The sequence below is a fragment of the Trachurus trachurus genome (assembly GCF_905171665.1).
Source record: "Trachurus trachurus genome assembly, chromosome: 24".
In the NCBI taxonomy this organism is placed as follows: domain Eukaryota; kingdom Metazoa; phylum Chordata; class Actinopteri; order Carangiformes; family Carangidae; genus Trachurus; species Trachurus trachurus.
Window position 1 is genome coordinate 20,616,624 of NC_139910.1, and position 24,791 is coordinate 20,641,414.

Here is a 24,791-nt window from a genome sequence, read left to right on the forward strand (position 1 = left end):
CATAATGTACCACACAAACAACTTTTGTAGTCGCCAACAAAATATTCTAGAGTAAGTAAGTGTATTAAATAGCTTGGTAGCTACTTACATTCATTTACAGCAGTCCATGACACGGTGTGAAGTCAGTTTTAAATGTACGCGCCGACTTGGATGTGAACCAGTCAGTGACATGCACAGATTCAGGCAATGAAATGGTTTAGTCCACTAGGGGTGTCTGAAATGTTACTACAAGCATCTTCCTGGCATGACTATGGAATACTGTATATTGTAGTATTTATGATTACTAATAAGAAAAATAAATGTTTCAACCCCCCCTATCTGTTATTTGTACCTCTTTTAGGGGGGTCGAAGTCGTAATTAGGGGGGTCAAACCCCCCCAAACCCCCCTGTAATTCGCACTATGATTTTAACACTAAAGAAGAATATCATGTAGCTAAATTATTTATCTAAGAGAATAGGCCTCACAAGTATGTAGGCCTAAGTAAAACTCACAGATTTACCTACCACATTAATCTTAAAATCAATTCGCTTCACGTATATGATGATTATAGCGAGAACACATGTGTAACCAATAACATAGTTTACTTTCCATGTTCTAAATGTCACAGTAAGCAAATTCAATTAGCCATCCAAACCTGACCAGTTATCACTAATCAGCCCCAATTGCCATTCATCCTGAACAAGTCTTGTTCAGTATTGTTTGGCATAAATAATAAACATATTTTAAAAAATGCTATTAAAAATCTTACTGAGGGTAAACATTTAAAACATAAATGGGATTTTTCTCTCTCTCTTTGTTCTCTACCTGAATCTGAGATTTTTCTAAATAATCTGATTAATTAATATGCGTTTGCACTGACTGCAGCACTTATAAAATCACTACTTGGCCATTTATCTATCAAACACTGCCACATGAAAGCTCATTCAGTGGCTTGCTAAATTCAAGCACTGCCTTTAGACCACGTTACTGCCCACATTGCATGGCAAAAAAGAAAGAAAAGAGTAAATAAACAAAGAGATAAAACTTCAAAAGCCTGGTGCAAACATTTTTTTATTAACACAATATACATAGTGCAATCAACCTACATTATTTTACAAAACACAAACTTGAGGTAAAACAACAAAAAAGTAATTTATATGTCTGTTCCCATCTTGTAATTTTCATAGCACTCTATGAATTAAGTGCAAAGTGATACAATATTTAATGCAGGAGCTCTGTGAGATATTGAACTCTATTCCTGAATTATTTACAACTATACAGAATTCTGTTCTTAAATTTCCCTGTGGGTGAAATGATATTTGACAGTCGTAATATTCATAATAGTAGCCTATTGTTATGTTGTATTGGTCTATGCTTTATGTTGTTTATGTTGTGACAGTGTGTATGAGAAATGAAGCAAAATGGATGTTCTGCCCGGGGTTTTCAAATTTTGTTAATAAAGTTTCTTCCAGTGAAAAAAGTCACGACAAGTCCCCAACTTGGTGTGGAAGGGCAGTGGTCACTGGGCCGCTGTTGCTACTGGGTTTGTCTTTGCCTTTCATGAAAAAAGTTAGCAGCTCTCCTTTCCCTTTGACAAATATGGGCCCTCTTCGGATAAAGCGGAAACCATACTGCTTCAGGATGTCATAGCAGTCCTCCACCACCTGAGGGCAGAAAAAGAAAGTTTAAAGACTGAAATGGGCAGCAGTAGTAGTAGATGTTAGGGGTGCTGTATATGATTTTGTGGTGTGTGTGTGTGTTTGCAACCTGAATGTTTCCCATCACTCCAGTTGACTCCATTCTGCTGGCCACATTAACCGTGTTGCCCCAGATATCATAGTGAGGTTTACGAGCTCCGATCACGCCAGCCAGAACTCCTCCCTTGTTCAGACCTGAAGGGAACAGCAGGGAATTAAAAACATAAAGGTCCTACATTTGAAATTGGGCACAAACACTAACAAACACACACATAACACTGACCGATTCGAAGCATGAAGTTGTTGAAGGACTGTTTGTTGAGGTTGTTCAGTGTAACTTTCATAGCCAAGGCAAAGTCTGCCAGTTCAGCGAGGTGCTGCCAGCGCTCAATCAGTGCCTGGTCCTCTGGCTGTGGAATGACAGTATACATCTCTCATCAGCCTTAACAGCACTAGTTCAACAGCAGGCTGATACACGTTACTACTCTCTATTTGTAAGATAGAAGCTGCAGAGGTGTCCGACCTTGCGATTGCTGTATCCATTAGTGTTGCTCTCTGGTGTGAGTCCTGACGCAGCCATGTATGTGCTTCCTATCGTCTTGATCTTAGTGATGCAGCGAAACTCATCCCTGTCGAGCAACTGGTGGAGAAAGTGGACACCAATCAGTCTCAGGGGTCGGAACAAGGCATTTAAAACTGTTGCAGTTTTTTTCACATCATGATGTCCTTTGTGAGTAGGATAAGGATTTTTTTTAAGCAAAAAAGGTAAGTATATGAACTTTGATGAAAGGACAAGGCTAATTTACCACTTTACTTTGCCATTCCCATATTCATCACAGTAGTAACAGTAGTTTCAGTCATTTACCACTATTATTTAACATAATGCATTTTATTTTGTTGTTAATCAATTGTGGTGATTAACACATTTATTCTGACAAGACTAATTAGTCCAGGCAAAATAGCGTTTTACGACAGACTAATTGTCACAGAAGGTTTTTCACCATAAATCATTTCTATGAGGTGTCTAGAACAACATACTAAAAGTCCTAAGAAATCCTAGTTGGGGAAATATGTTTAATTCGCATCATTATTTACTCTATAAAGTCTATGGTGCCGACAACAATACACCCCAATGGGGCTATTTTTCCCTTTACTCCTATCACAATGAAACTTTACATGATGAAAGTATCCATGAAATGTAACATTTTTTGCATTACAAGTTTCTTTGAAAATGAATTTGAATATGCAAATGAGCCTCACACTAATCAAATATGCCCAAAATACACCCGAATAGGCTTCTTTTTTTCCTTTACTCCTACCACAATGAAACTTTACACAATGAAAATAGACATTAGAAGTAACATTTTTTGTATTACAAGTTTCTTGGAAAATGAATTTGAATATGCAAATGAGCAATACACTAATGGAATATGCCCAAAATACACCCGAATAGGCTCATTTTCTTCCTTTACTCCTACCACAATCACACTTCACACAATAAAAGTATACATGAAAAGTAACATTTCTGTATTTCAAGTTTCTTGGAAAATTAATTTTAAATATGTAAATGAGCTCAACACTAATTGACTTATGGTCAAGAAGCCATAAAGCCGCATGCAGCAACAGGGGCCAAATAACTAACACATTCATGTCCATTCAATAAGTTAACCTATGCACTGAGTGCTGTCACTTGCCACACTTGACTTATGCATACACACATGTCACTTGCCACACTTAAAAGACCTACTGTATATTGACCTTAAGAATTAATTGCACAGTCTTGTCTCCAGTTGCTTTCTAAATTCTTTTTTTTTTATTAGCGAACAAGCCTTACCTAACGACTTTCCTCCCAGTTTGCAGAGAACATCAGATGAAAGTCAGAATTCATCAAAGTCGTTTCAACGACTGTGTGTGATGTTATATTAAATATGCTGTTATGTTCAACAACATATGAGCGGGACTAAGAACTAAGTTATTTGGCCCCTGTTTTTGCTGCTTGCGGCTTTATGGCTTCTTGACCATAAGTCAATTAGTGTTGAGCTCATTTACATATTTAAAAAATAATAATTTTCCAAGAAACTTGAAATACAGAAATGTTACTTTTCATGTATACTTTTATTGTGTGAGTAAGTTTTATAAGTGTGATTGTGGTAGGAGTAAAGGAAGAAAATGAGCCTATTCGGGTGTATTTTGGGCATATTCCATTAGTGCATTGCTCATTTGCATATTCAAATTCATTTTCAAAGAAACTTGTAATACAAAAAATGTTACTTTTAATGTCTACTTTCATTGTGTAAAGTTTCATTGTGGTAGGAGTAAAGGAAAAAAAGAAGCCTATTCGGGTGTATTTTGGGCATATTTGATTAGTGTAAGGCTCATTTGCATATTCAAATTAATTTTCAAAGAAACTTGTAATACAAAAAATGTTACATTTCATGGATACTTTCATCATGTAAAGTTTCATTGTGATAGGAGTAAAGGAAAAAATAGCCTCATTGGGGTGTATTGTTGTCGGCACCATAGACTTTATAGAGTAAATAATGATGCAAATTAAACATATTTCCCCAACTAGGATTTCTTAGGACTTTTAGTATGTTGTTCTAGACACCTCATAGAAATTATGTATGGTGAAAAACCTTCTGTGACAATTAGTTCTATTTTGGGGTCCAAAATGAGCTAAATTGCCTGGACTATAATGCTTATTATTAAATTATCCTATCACCACTCGCCACTGTGGAGCTATTTCTTAACATGCAGATGAACTAATGACATGATTTTGCTTTAGAGAGAAAAGCCAATCAGTTCTCAGATCAGCTAAATCGCACCAGTACATTTCTGTGGCCTCCTCAGGCTTAGCTTTACCTCCAGCCACTAGCAAACTAGCAACCAGCTAACTTAAGACAACAATGGGCTTTATGCACAGCTCCACTACTTCCTGAAATAAGCCAGCTGGTTTATTTCCTGTTTTACATTATTGGACCAACTGATTAATCCAGGTGTGCCTGACCATTGTTGTGAGGTCAGACACACCTGGATTAATCAGTTGGTCCAATAATGTAAGACAGGAAATAAACCAGCTGGCTTATTTCAGGAAGTAGTGGAGATGTGCATAAAGCCCATTCACTTGCGAACTCAATGATATGACTATTACCTCCTTTAGACAGTTGTTTTTCTCCTTTTATATGACAAACCAACTATTGAAAATTGATTGTTGGCCTTGAGGCTCTTTTCATTATGTTTCTGAGCAGATTATGGGCTTGACCAATTATAACCAGTTATATTAGCTTAGATTAGATTTATTTGGGGGTGTTATAACCTTCCTGCCCCCCTATAAATTACGCCTTTGTGAGTAGCACTTTTAAACCTCAATATATACAACCAGATGTAGAAATGCCACAACTCACACTGTCAAAGTCAGAAATGATCTCATTGAGGATCCTGAGACACTCAAGTCCTCCGTTGTTGATGCTCTCCTCCGTGTAGAAGTCAGAAAAGTTGGGTATGGAAGCAAACATCACACCTATCTCATCATAAGACTGGCTGTACAGCTCCTATGAATGATGAATGAAAATGTCAAGTACTTACAATTCCTGAATATGTAATGAATTGTGATGACGAGGCACAGGTTCCATAATCACTTAAAGGGATACTTCACCCAAAATCAATAATTCACCAATTTTCTACTCACCGTCATGCCAAGGAAGGGTTTGAGTTCACTTTTTTTTAGTTCACATTTGAATCGTCCAAAACACACACTGAATGAAACATCCAAATACCTCCATACTGCTCGTCCGTACTGACCCAAGTGTCCTGAAGCCGCGACATGAAAAAGTTGTTTGTAAAAAAATGAATTTGATCCCTGGAACTCCAAAAGTGTTTTGATGAAAGTTCTCCGAACCCTTCCTTGGCATGACGGTGAGTAGAAAATTGGTGAATTATTGATTTTGGGTGAAGTATCCCTTTAAGAGGTGAAATTATCTTAAGTGTATGTTGCTGGTTAAGTTGCTTTAGATGAGTTATTTATGTTGCCTCTGATTGAGGTTTGAACTGGAATGGCTTTTAAATAGCATCATGCTGTTGGACATTCCTTCCCCTCCTCCTCCTCCTACTTGACATTCCTCACTCATATCATTTTCTTTTTTGATACTGCACCTAAAACACCCACATATGTAAGATGATCCTGTAACTTCGCACACACACACACACACACACACACACACATATGTACCTCATCTCTCTTCTTAGTGCCCAGGAAGTGTTTGGCCACATGTTCTGGCAGCATGTTGGTGACCAGTGCCTCATTCCAGCGTCTCATCTCAAATACTCTCTCCTTCTGGTCATGGACGCCAATCTTCCACAGGAACAGCTTCCTGGACTGACGTTCCAGCTGTGCACACACAGTGTAGAAAAGACTCAGGTGACACAGATTCAGTGACGCATTATTTGGAGATAAATAGGTGTGATGACGAAATTTGAGAGTTGCTTTAGTCTGTGCTGACTTTTGAAGTCTACAGTCAACAGGCTGTGGGTCAGCTGAGGGTGACACTGTGTGGGTGTGCAGAAGAAAAAGGACTCACATGACGGGCGTAGAAGTAGAAACCAATCATCATGATGATAATCATAATGGTCATGAGGTACTTAGATGGTACCGTAGATGTTCTGAAGACACAAAGACATCAGTATCACCTAAAGGCCTCTGATCTTATATTGTATTTTATTATTTATCTGTTTTCTCACCTGTAGGAGGCAAACTGTATATAGTCATATAGGTCATAAATGTCCCGCCAGCTGTAGATATTAACAGCTCCAGTTGCTGTCACAACCAGCACCATGAGGCCCAGTTTAATCAGATGGCTGACCTGCACCAACATGACGGCTGCGATGAGTGACATCACAGCCATGAAGCTGTAGTGTTTTGGGTTATCGACACAGCCTTGGTCCCCAAATGACTCCAAGACGGGGCCAGAGGTGCTGTTGAAGATGCGGAGCGATGGCGGGGCACAACTTAGCTGCAACATGCAAAAATAAAAAGACAGAGTAGTTTTCACTGAATGCCTGTCAGTGCCTCTGTAGCTTGGTTTTACCAGGTAGGTAAACCGTTTCTGGCATTTGTAACAAGCAAGGACTGAACATTACAGAGATGATGTTAACTCATTCCATTCAGATGGGCAATTAGAAGTTACAGTTCATTCATCAATTCAGTTAATACATTTTCTGTGTGTAAACATGAAACTGGCAAAGTGACATTTAAAATATAATCAATCAACCACCAATAAGATATAATTTATGAACTCGTGTGATGGTGATTATTTAACTACTCCATATAGTATAATAGTCAATCAGTTTTTTTTTTCATCGTCCTTTTATTTTTCCTTTGAAAGTGTGTCTGTCACATCAACATTACAGCTGAAACAGAAATAAAAAAAAGAATGTTCACTTTGGTTTCCTGTGTTCCTGTCAGACCTTGAAGGCAGCAGTGTGTGTAACAGGCTGCTCCTGTGGGGCTGTGACAAATGAGCCAGCAGGCAGCGAAACAGACAGCTAATGGACCCCACTGGGAACATGTAGTCAGACACATAAAAGCCAGTGATAGTTTGATGAGGACAAAGTGGAAACACACAAATGGCAAGACGTGCGCACACACACACATACACATACACAAGCCAATTTTGCACTGATGTACTAAAATTTTAATTCAGTGGATTAGAAAAAAAATACACATTTCCATGACACAAAAATACACACACTTACTCAGTGTATTAGAATTTGGTAACGTAGCCTACCATGTCGGCGATCACAGCCATGGTAAGAACAAATATTGCTGCCATGGCCCATGTGTTCCTTGCCCAGCGGGTGCGATCAATCCACAGTGAGAAAGACACCAACTTCTTGGAGAACATCTGTGATAAACAAAAAACACCATCATTATCATCAACACTGAGTGTTGTGTACTCAGAGGGTCACAAACGGCCATGTGCGAAAACAAATCCTCTCAATACGATGTGTATCTATAAGTTAACACCAGTCGTAATTGTTTGATGCTGAGAATACATTTTGCATTGTGAATTCATTTTTTTTTGTACATTCACACAATAAATTCTGCTTCCCACCACAACAACCATGCATGGATTTGTTTTGCTCTCTCACCCTGGGGAAGACGGCAGCCAGGGAGCAAACTGTGAGGATCAGCAGCAAAACTTCTCCTATGGCCAGAGTCACATAGTTAACAACCAACCTAGAACAGAAACACATTTTGAGTCAGCTACTGACAAATTAACAATCTTCTTCATTAATAGATGTTATAATTGGTGTTAGTCTGGTTTCACACATGGTCAAAGACACAACTGAAAGGGTAGAAAATCAGAGTCTGCATGCATAAAGATTCCATAATTAACAATGCATTCATTTTGGTGATTTAAATACAAACATATGAACTCACAGTGGGTCTATGAACACCTGCATTGCTGTGATGAAAAGGAGCACTATCATAGAGCAGCAGAAGGCCGCTCCGCTCCGTTTCTCCTTCTCAGAGGAGTAATGCTCCTCCAACTTTCCATCCAAGAAACGCAACGATACCGGGTTGATCTGATGGTCCTTCAATCTGAGAGAAACACGGAGTACAGCTGAGTACATTTGTTTCTAGTTATTATGGCCTTTCCCAACTAATGCCACTCTTATTCCTTTTTTTGTTTGTTTAATTCTCCTGTCTTCTTACATTTGTTGAGTTTCTCTCTCCAGCAGCTCCTGTTGCAGCCGCCTGTTGATCACTTGCTCCTCAACCATCTTATTCCTCTGGGAATAAGAAAGGCAGAGCAGATTAGACACAGGTGGGATTTTAATGTGTTTACTGTAGACGATTTCTCAAAGAATCTCAATGCATTTCTGCATCAGTGCACTCCTAATCCAAGTATAAACATCAGTCTCCGTGTCTGTATAGCAGATATTTACTTCCAACATAACAACGATAAAGGCTTCTATTATAGCTCACCTCCTGTTTAGACTCAGTGGGTGTGGACTGTGGTGAGGCTACATTCCCGTTGGTTGCTGTAGTGTTGATCAAGTTGTTTGAATTTCTGTTATTTAGTGTGCTTGGTTTCTGAGCCAAGGAAATCAGGAAAAACAGCCGTTTAAGATTTTTAAATACAAATCTGAATCTGTGTATTTGGATCATAAATGACAACAGCGCTGCAACCACTAACATTTCCACTGAGCTCATCCGCCACCTGTTCAGGCACCAGGACCAAGTAGGTGTCGATGCCTTTCTCCAGCAGGTACTCACACCTCTCTCCACCGTTCCCCGGCTCCAGTTCAAATTCTCCGTGCAGACTGTCCTTGGTGGACTGGGAAATATGCACTTTCCTGTGTCGCATAAGCACCATTTAAAATAAAGTACAGGCGATAGTTTGACTTTCCATGAGTATGTTGCTCTTACCCAGGAATCCCTCCAGACTCCATCTTATTGGCTACAGTCACGTCTGTGGACCAAACATCAAACTGCCACCTCTTCTGACCCAGCACTCCCCCCAGCACCGTGCCCGTGTGGACGCCCACGCGCATGTCCACGTCAGTTTTTGTCTTGTCTCGAACATACCTGGAATAAGAAAGCAGAAGATCAATATGGTAATTTTGAAGTCATCACAAGACACAAGAAAAAAACAGTTTCTTCTTTATTTTCTAATCATTCCATTTCTGTCTTCCTATTCTCTTATTCCAGCCATCATTTTCAAACCACAAATTTCTCTTACAGCAATATTGAACTCCTGTTGATATACAAATAAAACCTGTCAGTGGTGCCGGTTTCCTCTCTCAACCGTGATAATAAAAACGACTTACGAGATGGCTTCAACCATGGCAAGGCCCATCATTATGGAACAGGCTGCATGGTCCTCTCTGAAGTCAGGAAGACCACAGATACAATAGTAGCAGTCGCCAAGAATCTTAATCCTCAGTTGATGATGTTCCTGTAAAATGAGGGCAGAAATCCACATTAAAACTTAGAAACAGTAGATTACTAAAAAAAATAATAATTAAACAGAGACATACCTGTAAGATATAGTCCTGGGGGATGTAATACAGAAACTTCCCATCTCACATGTTTGGTAACCATGGTCATTTGGGTTAGGACCCCATATAGGGAAAAACCATTATAGCTGATGCTGAATAGTTGCTAGGTCAAAATTCCTATGCTAACTTAAGATAGGAAACGTGTATTACAGTAGTCTACACAAACTTCCTAACTTCCTAGACTTGAATAAACTGCCATATCTTTAGGATAGCTGATAATTTTTCATATTTTCACTTGGCTAACTAGTTTACTGCATATTGCTCCTCTTGTATTATTTCTACAAAACAAGTGAAATGTAAACAGGAACCATACTTCTAATTTCTCTTTAGGTTAAGTGTCCATCATGGTTTTGATCCATTCAAACATTTTTCTGAGAACTATAAACAGATGAGAGGAACTGTGAAAAGTAACACCGGTTGCTATGTTACAGACATAAAAGTTGATGACCAATGTCGAATTGAATATATAACATTTTTGGTAACACTTTACTTGACTACGGGTTCATGAGATTGACATAATACTGTCATAACCACAACATGACAGCTGTCATAAACATAATTGAATACTTATGACAGCTGTCGTTAAGTTTCATTCGGTAAGTTATGTCACTTTTGATGCAAAGTTGACATTGTTTGAGATGTAGGCCTACTTGTTATGAGAACTTGACATAAAGACAACATAACAGACCTAATTGCCAAAATGTTTAAATTATGTCAAGTTCTCATAACAAGTACATCTCAAACAATGTCAACTTTGCATCAAAAGTGACATAACTTACCGAATGACACTTAACAACAACAGTCATAAGTATTCATTGATGTTTATGACAGGTGTAATGTCATGGTTATGACAGTGTTATGTCAGTTTTATGAACCCGTATTCAAGTAAAGTGTTACCAAATTTTTTAAGATGAGATAAAAAAAAAAAGGCTTTGTTTATATAGGACCAAATCCAATTTGGTCCTATATAAACAAAGCCGTATGGGTTGCTTTAATCATGTGACTCATTATCCAAGTTGTATCATGAGATGAGGAGAGAAACACAGAAGGGAATGCAACAGTATGTAAACACATACTTACTGCTGCCAGCTTATCGAAACTTGCAAACAGTTCGTTGAGTAGTTTGACGAGCTCGTGGGCGCTACAGGCCGAGGACAACTGGGTGAAGCCCACAATGTCAGCAAACAGGATACTGCAGTGGAAATGGAAATGTCACAATGTAACGCTCAACAAGTCCCCACACACCCTCCACAGAAAAGGTTTTACGGAGCTGACCTGACGTGTTCATGGCGGTACATGTACATAGTGTTGAACTGCTGCTGCTGGACTTCTTTCTGATTGGCCTGGTTCTTCATGCCCTGCAGCATCTCATCAGCGATGTGTTTGGGCAGGATAGACAGTAACAGTTCCTCCTACATGCAGAGGCAGTCAAGAGAAATGTGAGTGCTGCCATGTTCAGCAGTGACAGAGAGAATAAATTGTCCCATGTGCGTACACAGCCTGACTGAGGCAGTGAAGGGATCCTGGAGAGACCCACTCATCTGGTCAGATTCACTGTGGTGGGCCGGTTCTCTCTGTCTAGAACCTGCTGGGACAAGACACCTTGGGAAATCTTCCTCCACTTTCCTCTTCCATCCTTCACCCTACGCATCATCACCTTATCTTTTCCACCCCCACCTCAACTACTCCCACAGTTCTGCTCCCGTTTAATTGTCACAGGTAAGAAGCTTGTGAAAGTGAAGGGATATAATTAATAAAAGCAAGGTTGGTTGGCTAACTGAGTGACACAAATGAAAGACTAGTCAGTTAGGATAATTAGTGTGTAAGCAGATAAACAACATACAGAATCTGTAACACTTATAAAAATATCTGCCAACAGTTTTGGAGAAGGTTGTATTGGTTGTCATAGGATGACCACATCGTACCAGGTCCCTGATGGTGTCTCCACTGGTGAAAACAACTGTCTCTCTAATCAACCCATTAGTCTCTCACTGAGCAAAACACTCCATAATTAGGCAGCACAGGGTGTTCTTCCCCACAGGTGTGTTTCTGTGGTTGTATATATGTGTGTTGGCCCAAAATAAAATAAAAAAGGATTATGTAGTTATGTGTGTGTACATATGTGAACCACTTACCTGCTGGGTGCTTTGTTCCACCAGGGTGAGTTTGACCTCTAGGGACTGGCGTGCTTCCAGAAAAGCTGTTCTGTATTTCCTGTCCGCCATGTAGTACGACATCACACCCACAACGGCTGCGCACAGGTACAGCATTATGTTGGCTAGAAGCTGAGGGGGAAGAGAGGATGTGTGTTTGCACTGTCACTTTTTAACTATTGACTATGATGCTATGTGGAAAATTTTCTCTCGAAACTTTGAAAATGACACTGTGTATTTTGTGGTCTGAATGAGGAAACAATTTGTGTATTTCCTGTCTGAGCATCTATAGACACATTTATTCAACTATTCAGCTGATACAGGACTTTGTTTCTGACTAAGATTCCACATTTTCCTTTCAGAGAGAAACCAAAACAGGTACAGTACTGAATGGAGTGTACACTTTTGGTTTTTCAAATTTTTACTTTGTGGGATTGAGGACTATACTACTGCATCTAATATCACATAAGACAAACGATTCAAAATAAGTCAAATATAATTACAAAATCATTACACTGTTTAAAGAATATTTGTGTCAAAGATACAGTGTGGGCATATTCATTTATTCTTTTTAAATCACAAAACTGTTGAGAAGAAACCTACATTTGCAATGGTACTGAGGTACAGATGCAGAAATCATTACAGTTGAATTAATACATTTACATAAATAATAGAATAAAATATAATAAATAAAATGTAAAAACTAAAAATCCCAGTAACGCCTGCCTCTCAATTCATATCTGTAAAAATCTCATTAGGATTTTATTATAGAAACAAGTCTTGCTAGTTCCAAAATTGGTGGAAACAACCTTTATGCCTGCTGTTGACTATGGAGATGTGCTGTATATGAATGCTTCTGCTCATTGTCTTGGCATGCTGGATAGTGTGTGAACCATGGGGTACTGAGATTCATTAACAACTGTAATCCCCTTACTCACTATTGTGTATTCTGTTCTGGACATCCTGAAGTGCTCAACCCCTCAGCCATTGGTGTTTATTTGCAGAACCATTCTGGGTATTACTCCCTCCTATTTGTCTTGTCTTTTTTACAAGGAAACATGGAAGTCACAATCTCTGATCTTCCGTTAATCTGTGATTTGTAGTTCCCAATGTACAAACTGAAGTGAGCAAGAAAGCATTTAGGTTTCTGTCACTTAATGCTTGGAACAAATTATAATCTGAACTTCAACTTCAAGCCCTGGTTCTGGTTCTGGTCTGTGTGACTAATGTTGTAAATCTAATCTGCTGTTTACTGTTTTTACTGTAACTATGTGGCTGTCCTCTTGGCCAGGTCTCCCTTGGAAAATTGATCTTTGGTCTCAGTGGGACTAACCTGGCTAAATAAAGGGGGAAAAAACAAACATGTGGGTGTAACTATTCCTTGACAGTTGCCAAACTCTTGACTTTGGCTATACTCCTTCAATGATAACATTGTGCTTTTGTCACTTTACTGAGAGGCAATATTTACCTGTCTCACCAGCATGGGCCCCTGCAGGTTGGCATCAAACCTTTGAGCAACAATGACCCCCAAGACCAGGGTGTGTACTCCCGCGGAGAGGGCGGCCAGCATCAGGAGGGGCACCAGGGCCAGCGGCAGGGTCAGGAAGCTGGAGAAGCTGAAGAAGGCCTGCCAGCCCACCGAGTCGCTGGCGTGGGGGAACCGCTCGTTGTTCAGCCCCATGTAACATAAAACGTGGACGGTGATCATCAACCACAGGACGTACGGCACCGCTCCGCGTAACACAGCGGAGCCCGGAAGCTTCCGCAGCCAGCACAGCGCGCAGAGGACCACGTCTGCGGCCAGACCCACGGCCGCCACCACCACCATGGCCAGCTTGTCCTCGGTGTACACCACCGCGCACATGATGATGATGAAGCTGTTGAAGAGCGCGGCGAACATGGCCAACAGCGGCAGGTTGTCCAGTCTCTGGCGACGGAAGTAGCTCTGGTAAAGTCTCTCCAGTGACTCCGGGGTGAAGGTGAGGCGCACGGCGCGCGGCAGGCAGCTGCAGCAGCTGGACTGGAGCACGGTCACCTCCCGGGTCCCACCCGGGTCACAGGGAGCCGGTCCTGAGTAGGACTCCACTGAGTACTCTACAGACTGCTCCATGTCTGTTGTGTGGACCCGGTTCAGAGACATGCTGCTTTAATAAAGACAATCCTCTTGATTCATGTAATACTGTATTAGTATTCCTGTAGTGCACAGAATGCCAAAATACATGGAAAACTGAGCGTGACCCCTCTCTGTGCTACTTTTTGGGACAAATACATAATCAAACTTTTAATTGTGGAGAGATTCACCCACATGAGTCGAGAATATTTCAGTGCAGAAAATGATTCCATTAATTCCAGGAAGAAGAGTAGTTTGTTTCAGCATATATCCACCATGATAAGTCTCTTACCTTCAGAGTTTATTATCATGTTTCCTCTTGTAACTTTAACTCCTTAGAATAAATACGATCAGTGGAGCCTCTTGCCCACAGGCTGTGTCAGTAGAAAAACTTCTTGCAGCCTCTTGTTGCAGCTGAAGTCCAGTTTGCTGCCATGGTAGACCAGCAAAACAACCACCTCCAGATGAATATCCATTTGTATGCAACATATCATCTCTTCACAGATGGTCATATGTCTGTATACAGGCAGACTGGCACCACATATTAGTGTGTAAATCCATATTTCTTGTAATGATAGCGAGCTCTCCACAACTTATTCTGAGATGCTCCTCAGTCTTCTGATGTCAGCCTCTGTTTCTCTCTCCTCCCACCCAACACCCCCTCCCTTTTCTAAACATCAAGTCCTCTGTTACTGTTGCTAAGATGAAACCAAAGTAACTGCCAGCTCGTAATTATGTCTTGGGAAATGTGCCAAGTGAGGAGAAGGGATCATTAAAGCTTCTGTACAAAAAGTAGACTAATAAGCAATTTATTTGATTCTCTAGTGCTAATTGGTGATCAGTCTGACAATAATAAGGCATATCACAATGGGAGCCACACTAATACATGGTAATAATACAAGTTTTTTCAATTTAATGTAAAAAAAGAAAATAGTGCATCACATAACAGACTAAATTTCAAATAATTGAAATGGTCATATACTCCCAGATTTGCAGCGATATAGGCACATCTCTTTATACATCATGCATACTGTATGCACACAAATTGACATTACAGTGAAAGAGTGAATACTTCTTCCATTTCACTCTCAACTTCTTGCACCCTTTAAACTTAAAACTGAGGGGGAAAAAGACAACTTTTAACATTTATCTTATAAACCAAAAGAGTCTTTATTGGAAGAAAACAAATCAAGCAAGAATTTAAGGATGGATTTAGAAAATGATAGCATGACATACTAACAAAATGTGTGGAAATTCTCAAAAACCTTTCATTACATTCTCATCTGACACTTTGATCCAAAGCAATTCACCACTGGAGGTCAACACTATTAGCAATACATTCCTGAGACAAGGGCGCATTAGAGATACCCTAAGGCAACAATCACAGAAAAAAACATTGTACATGAACATCACCTTTTGAGACATGATTGACATCAGGAGCGTTGGCATCATTTAAAATTCTTTTTTTTTTAAATTATTTGTCCCTTTATTTTGGTGTTTGGTATAGTTGGTTCTTGTGGCCTGTGTTCAGGTAGAGACCAGCAGAAGTGTAAACTCAGCATCAGTCAGTCTCTGTGTGCACTTGTTGTTTGTGGTGATTTTCCTATCATGCCACTCAGAGCACTTCCCAAAGCCAACAATATAGCCGCCACAACTCCCACAGTCCCCAGTCTCCCCAGAGCTGCGGTGGCTAACGCTGCGGCCCCAAGTGCCCCGGCGCCAATAGGTGCTGCTGCTGCGGTGACTGTCTCCATGCCGATACCTTTAATTAGCTCTGGCCCCGTGAGAAGGCCCCTTTGTAGGTTCACCTGAGTGTTGAACGGGCTCTTCGGTGCACCCAGAACAAATGCCCCCACTGCAACAAGAGTGATGGTAATAAGTTCTGATGTTGTCAGCAGAGTTCCAGTCAGCGACACACCTCGCAGGGCCAGAACTGCACCCACAGCAACTGAGCCTAAAACTGTTAAAGTTGAATTTCTAGACCCGAACGCTTGTTTCGCTGCGACGCTTGCAGCTCCGAGTGACACCCCTGCTGCTGTAGCTGCTCCCAACGTTCCCCCAATGCTGCTGCGGGCCCCCGGGGACGATTGCAGAATAGCTCTCAAGGTCACTGATGATATTATAGCGGCTCCCACGGCGACCTTTCCGGCCGCCTCTGGCCCCATCCCAACCATGGCCACCGTTCCCAGTCCAGCTCCTAGCAGCCCTGCAGACAGAAACGCCACCCAAAGGACTGACTGCAGCATCAAAACCACCTCCGCCTTTGACCCCTCTCCTGCCTCACCTGCCACTAACCCTACTGAAAATCCTAGTATCCCCACAAAAACAGAATAGAAGAAAATCCTCTCCAACAATTTGGAGCCGGTTTTAGACTTTGGTCTTGGTGTTTTCCTCTCTGTCAGGGCCTTGCGCAGGGCACAGAGGAAACTGATGGTCAATCCTGTGACAAACACTCCAGTTATGACACCCATCCGTCCATATACAACGCTGCTGTAGAGGGTGGTGAAGATGATCACCAGAGCTGTGGTCATGTCATTAACATTAGAGTACGAGTAGACAACAAGGACAAGAACGGCCTGGGCTGCGATGAAGGCCCACGGTGGGAGGACGCCCACTAACACTCCAGTAGAGACAGCTCCCACCACAGCAGAGGCCCCGGTTGAGGCCTCCACAAACCAAGGCACCCGGCTCACGCCTATTTTGGTCAACAGGTTCATCACCATGGCAGCAAGGAGGAACCCACTTCCCAGGGAAACGAGCAGTGAGGTGAACACGAGGCACGCTGTTACTACTCCAACACCTGTGGTGCTGGTTCGACCAGCAGCCAGCACTGCAGTTTGCAGCAGGACGTCATCTTCAGTCAGTGCAGGCTTAACTGCAAATAATGCAGCTTCTCCAAAAGCAAAGCCTGCTGCTGCGCTTCTTAGGAGTGTTGGTGCTGGGAGGGGTAAAGACACGAAGATTTCAGTTGAGTAACTACATGTGCATCTCAGTGAATTAGAATATCATGGAAACGTTTATTTATGTCAGTAATTCCATTCAAAAAGTGAAAAGTGAGACTATTACATTATATAGATCCATTACATTATTTAATTTATTTTTAATTGTAATGATTATGGCTTACATGAAGACCTAAAATTCAGTATCCATCCATCCATTTTCATCCGCTGTAAATTCAGTAGCCTATCTCAGAAAAATTTAATATCACAATGACCAATTAAAAAAGCATTTTAATATGGAAATGTTGGCCTTCTGAAAAGTATGTCCACCTGTATGCAATCAATACTTGGTTGGGCTTATTTAATTTGGACTACTGGAAATTGACTTTTCAATGATATTCTAATTTACTGAGATCAAATCAAATCAAATCTTTATTGTCATATGCACCGAAGACAGCGTCACACAGTACAATGAAATTCTTATTCTGTGATACCTCCGACCATACAAATGCAGTTCAGTTTGCTCATCATGGGGATTCAGGCAGGTAAGTAATACATACTGTGGGTCTAGCTTTCTAAAGTCTGAGAATATAACCCCTATCATCAGGATTATCTTGAGGTGGGTTTAGAGATTATAATTTCTACATTTCTGGGGCATTTTTGTGTTCAATTAGTGAGTTGATTACAGCCAGTTCAAAGATTCAAAGCCCATTGTATATAAAACTACCATGTAAACACTAACCTAAACCAACCATGTTATAAATGAAACTTTCCAACAGCATGCAGAGTAATGAGTTGTGTCCCCACCAGCTCCAGGAGACTGCTGCTTTTATGTTAAAGCAGAATTTACAGCACATAATTTTACAGGATTCAACTTTAAAACAAAGTCATTCTGCATCACAAGAACTATTACATTATGCTAGGTTGACTAAACAGAAGAATCTGAATACAGCTTCCATTACTTGTTCGTGTTCATGTTCTGATATGCACTGAACTGCTGCTGTCACTTTAAGAGGAACGTGAAACCACTTGAACCAAACCATTCTGAAACTTAAACCAGGAAGTATGTTTGAACTGCAGTAAGAACAACAAACATTTCTACAGATCATCACAGTTATATATATATATTTATACACACACTTATATTCCTGTGTCAGTGCCGCTGAGTGATTGTAAAACTGCTTATCTATACTCTGGCTGTAGGCTGATTCATTTTTATATCATCGCAGCAGCAGCTCAGTGTCACAGCTGCATGCTTACAGATCATGATTGAGGATTAACTTATATTCGTCTGTTCACCATATAGAGGCAGCTGCATTTGAGTCACACGTGTGTGTGTTATAAATCTGAAGCTTTGCCTGTCTTCTGCCTATGTTTCTCAATATATTCAGAAGTGATCTTACCCAGGCTTTCTTGTGTCATGGCTCCCAGTTGCTGCAGCTCATAGGCTCCACCTTTTCCTGTTTGATGTCACATTTCCCCCACATGGGCACGAGCAACCAGTGACAGGCGCAGCATTAGAGTGCACGAAGGACTGGTCTGACAGGACAGACATATTCTGTCAGCTTAAATGTACATGTAGGAATAAAAACTCTTGTGTGCTAGAGATCTGTTTATTGGAGAGAGGACACAGCAATCAAGACAGTTATCTTTGCACATTTTGCACGGCAACTCACATATCACAACCATGGCACATTTAGTAGACCCATTGGTTTGAGTTCTTTTGTTCTACTTTTATGAGATCACTACTGGATTCATAAGACATTGCAAATAGGATTTACCCATTTGCAATGGTGGACATGACGGGACTATTTCTAGTCCTAGTGCGCCTCCCACTGGACATGTTGTAGCACCATGCCACTTCTCCCAACCACTTACATTTATTTTGTAACTTCTTGGGGAGGCCAAAGCACAACAGTCATCCGGCTATAAAAATTTAAAAAAAATCATCCTGCAAAATGAATGACTTCTGATATTTTGCTGAAAACACTTAAGTGCTTTCACCTCAGTTGGATTTTTTTGACAAAGGACCTAAGATCTGTGTCACACATTTGTGATATTATGAAAATATGCTAGTAAACTGACCATAAAGTTGGTCAGTTAATACAATCGTTCACATTTCGACCCTTTGAATATATCAAAACAGAAACAACATAGACTATGACCAAGGCCTACCAAATAGAAACCATGAAAGGAAGGGAAAATGCATTCAGACACTGCAAATAGGCTACCATTGTGATCTTGATAGATTTGTGAAAAGTTCTCTTTTCAATCAGCATTTAGTCTATGGGTGACTATTGCATATTTGGCTTACTGAGAAATGCATGGCGTTTTTATAAATGTCTCACTCATCTGATGACTTAAGGGATCTCTAATGAAATGACAAGTAAACGCATGTTGGTTTTTTTCACAACCTGCTGCTGGGTCTAACTATGGCTTAGCCTACCTAATAGCTGATGTATTAAGCATTGGTGGATGATTAAACCATTAATTCAGCCATAGCTACAGTTTATAAAGGCCGAAGAGAACGTCTCTGATATAGATACAAACGTCACCTATCGGGCGGTCACAGGTATAAAACTATTGTAGGCTACAGCAAGAAAGGACATTAAAAACGGTTCGACCGGTTTGCTCCCCGCTCCTCACCTCCTTCATACTCCGCGGTCAGCTGACCCTTGTCACGTGACTGTCGACTCGTTTCCTGCTTCTCGGTTCAGTCAAAGACGGTTTAGTTTATTTCTTTACTGTCGGCGTGTTGGAGACTTTATAGCCATGGAGTTCATTTAAGGGACGAGTGGGAATAAGAGTCCAGCGCAGAATCGCAGTCGAGGAGACTTGAACGCATCCTCCCTCGTCCTGCTGCTTCTTTCAGCTTCTCAGTCCAGTCACTGGATCACAGTAAGTTTGTTTTCACTGTGTTTATGGTGTGAATGCATAAAAATAACAATGAAACCATGTAAAGTACCTTTTCAAAACCAATTTCATTAGTTTTAAATAGAATACAACTGATTTTGGAGAGTAGGATGCATTTTGGTTATGTGTTTTTACTGTATCTGCCTTGCCCCAAGAGGTTTATGTGATTTAAGTCCTGGAGTTTTGATAAAGTCAGCTGATGTTTTCTCAGACTGTGTGATGGAGAAGTCACCTGTCTTGTTGTGCTGTTCCTGCTTTAAGCCTCAGTCACACCCAGTCATGTGAGAGCCGACAGGACAGGTGTATCTGTGTGAGAGGTGTCATTGCATTGACCGTACACAGTACTTTTAATATATATGACAATAAAACTAAACTAAACCCACAGTATGCCAGCATGCAGGGCATTGCTTTTGTAAAATGAAAAAGCACAAATGTGTATTTCCTCTGCAGAAATGCATTTGGCCGTGCTGGTTGTTGCGTTGGTGCTCCCAGTGACCACCTTCGCCCTTGACAATGGAGTAATGAGGACACCTCCCATGGGCTGGTTGGCATGGGAACGGTTCCGCTGCGATATTGACTGTGACCATGACCCCAAGAACTGCATCAGGTAATAGCCTTGGGGTAAATTCTGTTGTTAGAAAGACTAGTTATCAAGATTGTGAATGTCAAACATACTGTAGGCCTATATAACTCAGCAAGTTAAAGCATCAAACTGCCATAGTTCAGTGTCACTAACCTCCCTATATGATGATATTAACTGGCCCTTTATGTGGTAGCACAACTTGAAAAAATTATCTTACTCTGATATATGTAAATGAACTGTGTGGGGATTTTATTAGACTCTTAAACGGTTCATGAGAAACATCCTGTTTCAGTTGGTGGGTGTGGAGCTCTGACGGTCAAACCAGTCTTGTGAAAATCAAAACAATAGTTGGCCAACAGACTTTACCCATGCACATTAAACATGTTTACTTTTTACTTTGTTCCTTTTTTCTTTTCTTGTGAAGTAGGTCTTTTTTTTGCCAACCTATCAACTCAAGTAGGCTACCTCTCATTTTTAAAATGACAACACTCAGCAGTTTTAAGGCAAAGATATGACACTAGCATCACTGAATTATGTTCCTTAAGGAAAGATATATTCTACCTCCTAATGAGATTTCTTTCTTTCTTCCAGTGAGAATCTGTTCATCGACATGGCAGACAGATTGGCAGAGGATGGCTGGAGGGAACTTGGCTATGTCTATGTGAACATAGATGACTGCTGGTCTTCCATGGAGAGAGACAAGCAGGGTCGGCTGCAGGCTGACCCAAAAAGGTATGGGACATACAATGACACACACACACCCAAATGCACACACCTTTAATCCTGCAAGTCAATAAAGCTGTGAAAAGCAGGTGCGACAATGTGACAGTCATGCACTCATATGACTAACACAAAACATTAACCAGTAACTTCAATACTGTGCAGAGTTATTTATGGGCAGCATCAGTCTATGTGATAAAAACATTTGTCCTTTACCTCCCTGAAATGATTAAAATAGATTAAAGAGGAACTATGTAAGTCCGGTCTCTTTTCCGCTGTTTTGCTAACCCTCCTCCTGGCCATGTGCATTTTGTTTACAACGAAGCTGGCGAGAAATCGATCAAGAGAGCGGATCATACACGATGTTACGACGTGTATATTTGTGTAGATTAATCTGTTATGGGTTATGGGGCGCGATTGTGCATTAAGAGACACACACGTCACGTGGAAGAGCCTTCTAGCCCATTTATCAAACCATCACAAGCTCGAAGGTTAAAGGTGATAGCTACAAGTTTAATTCCTTCTGGCCAGTAGGTGTAGAACTCACACTGCCTGCTCTTGCTCCAACCTTCCGTTTTACTGGTTGCCAGTTACACATGACATCAACGTTCTAATGCTGTTGCCACAGAGATCATTCCATGCCGACGTTGCCAACGTAACCAGATGTAAATATTTACATATTTCGGACCCGCCAAAATTTATTAAACAATTATTTATATACTATTTTTTTTTAAATTCTGTAAAATTAATACTTTTATTCTGCACCCCTCTAGACATTCTGTGGATGCATTATTTTTTTTAAATTAATCCTTTTGATGAAAAAGTTGTAGCTATAACCTTTAAGGTAAAAATATAGCATAGTTCAGCTACAAGTCCTGCATAGTTCCTCTTTAGATCATATTAGAATAAATCAAACTGAGGTGATCATGAAAACCATGAAGGTTGAGAACTGTTCTATCTCAGTGGATATGTGTACTTTATAAGACAGCCGTGACACAAACTAATGATTTCTTTGTGTATTACGTAACACTTTTCTTTATCATAAACTTAACTCAGATTCCCAGGAGGTATCCACAAGCTGGCACGCTACCTGCACGACAGGGGTCTCAAGCTGGGAATCTATGGAGACATGGGCACACACACCTGTGGGGGCTACCCTGGCACCCCGCTGGACAAGATTAAAATAGATGCCCAGACCTTCGCTGACTGGGAGGTGGATATGTTAAAATATGACGGCTGTTATTCTAATGCCACTGAGCAGGAGCAGGGTAAGAGTAGACAGGACTTTTACATTTTAATAATAAAGCTGTTCTGATGTGATCTTGTCTAATATTCATTCCTCTCTTGAGCAGGTTACCCCCTCATGTCGAAGGCTTTGAATGCAACAGGCCGTCCCATTGGCTACTCCTGCAGCTGGCCTGCCTACCAGGGTGGTCTGCCACCCAAGGTATAATCAGGATGTTTTCAATCTAGATTTTTAAACTTCAAGCTTTAGATGTAACATTTTAATGTAACATTCACATCACTGAAAAGATTTTCCCTGAGTGGAATGAGACTGTTTCTCTGCATTATGTTGTAGTGTTTTTTAATTGTATTTTTGATTTACGTTTTTCAGGTAAACTACACTCAGTTGGGTGAAATCTGCAACCTGTGGCGTAACTATGGTGACATCCAGGACTCATGGGACAGTGTCCTGAACATTATTGACTGGTTCTTTAATAATCAGGATGTTCTGATACCTGCTGCTGGACCGGGAAGATGGAATGACCCTGATATGGTTTGTTTAACTGACATAAGATCTCCATATGGCCTGTTTGTAAGGTCTGCGATATTAGTTGCAAAAGTAAAAAAAAAAAAAAAACAATGGCCACAATGCTACAGCATGCTACTGTATGCTTCTATAATTTGAGATAATGTTCCTCAGTTGTGTATTTTTGACATCTGCAGCTCATTCTTGGCGACTTTGGCCTCAGCATGGACCAGTCTCGTACCCAGATGGCTCTGTGGGCAATAATGGCTGCTCCTCTTTTCATGTCTAATGACCTGCGTACCATCAGCAGTGGGGCCCGCAGCATCCTGCAGAACAAAATGGCTATCAGCATCAACCAGGACCCAATGGGTGTTCAGGGAAGACGAATTTTAAAGGTGATACTCTTTGCATGAATCTTGCAGGATGATTTACCATTTACCATTTGGCTTACTGTCATTTATTTCCATTTTGTTATCAATTTCTTTCTCCCAGGAGAAGAGTGGCATTGAGGTGTTCTGGCGCCCCCTGACAAATAATGCCAGTGCCTTGGTGTTCTTCAGTCGTCGTACCGACATGCCTTACCGCTACCAAACCTCCCTGAATAAACTCAACTACACCACAGGCAGCTACAAGGTACAGTATGTCTTTAAAGGACTTCTTGGCAATGGAGTCAAGCCCTCTTCCCATCAGTATTGGAATGCCACAGGGATCTGTTCTTCATCCACTGATATTTACATAACACATGAATAACAGTATTCCTCCTAATTATCAATTCAACAAACATTTTATGCAGATGATACAACTTCATATGCCCTGGCTAAACATCACAACCCAGACTTATATTCAGTCTTCCTTTGGGGATTTCCTCTTATCACTTCTTACTTAGGTTGCTTAGGTTTGTCCTTATTCAGATAAGATCAAATAGATTGTGCTCTTCACCAGTGTCACTGAGGAATGTATTAAAATCTAAACTGCCATTAAATGGTACACATATCCATCCTCCTGAGTTGTACACCTGTTGAGGGATATGACCTGACACCATTTATTTATTAAATCATTCAAGATCCAGATCAAAACATTTTAAACCAAACTTTGCTGTCTGCACAAGGCTGATGAAGGCTGATGCTTTTCTTGGCAGAAAATGTCTCATGTGTTGTTTACCCTTTTGAAAGAGTGAATAGTTAACTGTCTTCCTCATATCTCCTCTGAAAGATCTTAAGACTTTTATCTTTATCTTTATAACTTTTGTAAAGTTAAATTGAATTGCTTTATTTAGTTGAACTTGCACATAACAGTGTTGCTCCACTCGGCACACAAGATTAATAGCATCTATCTATGTTGTCTTTACTCTCTTTCTCAGATCTATGACGTCTTCACTGACAAGACCACGATGCTGAAAGACTCCACTGACTTTGTGGTGTCAGTGAACCCCACAGGTGCGGTCATGTGGTATGTCTCTGCACCTGCCAAACTGAACCTCCGCCAGTTCTACAAGGGTGGCAGAGTCCAGGGTTTTGCCTACAATGATGATGAAAATGCCATTCCTCGTGGGTTTCTCTGACCGCTCACTCTCTGATCCTCAACATCTAACAATCACATCGCAGTTTCAGCCTTAGCGCTTTGCTTTGATAAAGTGTTGACTGACAAGACCCCACATATACACTGTCTGGTGCTCAAAGGACTGCTACTATTACCCATGAAGTGCTAAATAATGAAATCACTGTGAGCATTCAGATGACCTCTGATCCTGGAAATTTTGCACCTGCAGCATCAGCACTGATGAAGTTAAAGGGTTTATAATATGGTCACACAAATCTATGTTAAAAGATGATGTGAAAACATGAAGGATGACAAAGGCCACTGCCATGCAACTTTTTCAGAA

The 24,791-nt window shown here is 40.7% G+C and overlaps 3 protein-coding genes across 3 annotated transcripts; 1 reads left to right on the plus strand and 2 right to left on the minus strand.

The window, feature by feature from the left end:
- Positions 1 to 1,077: 1,077 nt before the first annotated feature.
- Positions 1,078 to 14,034, minus strand: LOC311006990 (adenylate cyclase type 3-like; the record flags this gene model as incomplete). The annotated part of the gene is made up of 20 exons (XM_084000066.1): positions 1,078 to 1,644; positions 1,748 to 1,872; positions 1,961 to 2,087; positions 2,201 to 2,317; positions 5,082 to 5,228; positions 5,906 to 6,064; positions 6,255 to 6,336; positions 6,415 to 6,686; positions 7,461 to 7,577; positions 7,825 to 7,912; positions 8,117 to 8,278; positions 8,393 to 8,469; positions 8,666 to 8,773; positions 8,877 to 9,036; positions 9,110 to 9,268; positions 9,511 to 9,638; positions 10,822 to 10,933; positions 11,017 to 11,153; positions 11,877 to 12,026; positions 13,363 to 14,034. The coding sequence occupies 20 exons, from the start codon at positions 14,032 to 14,034 to the stop codon at positions 1,462 to 1,464; spliced, it is 3,282 nt and encodes a 1,093-aa protein (XP_083856192.1). The 3' UTR covers positions 1,078 to 1,461.
- Positions 14,035 to 15,043: 1,009 nt separating this feature from the next.
- Positions 15,044 to 18,444, minus strand: LOC311007808 (uncharacterized protein). Its single transcript, XM_084001139.1, has 2 exons — positions 18,347 to 18,444; positions 15,044 to 16,942 (listed from the first exon to the last, which is right to left on the minus strand). The coding sequence occupies exons 1-2, from the start codon at positions 18,363 to 18,365 to the stop codon at positions 15,570 to 15,572; spliced, it is 1,392 nt and encodes a 463-aa protein (XP_083857265.1). The 5' UTR covers positions 18,366 to 18,444; the 3' UTR covers positions 15,044 to 15,569.
- Positions 18,445 to 19,610: 1,166 nt separating this feature from the next.
- On the plus strand, positions 19,611 to 24,536 carry LOC311006996 (alpha-N-acetylgalactosaminidase-like). Its single transcript, XM_084000072.1, has 9 exons — positions 19,611 to 19,841; positions 20,307 to 20,463; positions 21,031 to 21,171; positions 22,216 to 22,427; positions 22,512 to 22,606; positions 22,775 to 22,936; positions 23,107 to 23,304; positions 23,402 to 23,542; positions 24,270 to 24,536. Exons 2-9 carry the CDS (start codon positions 20,309 to 20,311, stop codon positions 24,468 to 24,470), a joined length of 1,305 nt encoding a protein of 434 aa, XP_083856198.1. The 5' UTR covers positions 19,611 to 19,841; positions 20,307 to 20,308; the 3' UTR covers positions 24,471 to 24,536.
- The last annotated feature ends 255 nt before the right edge of the window (positions 24,537 to 24,791 follow it).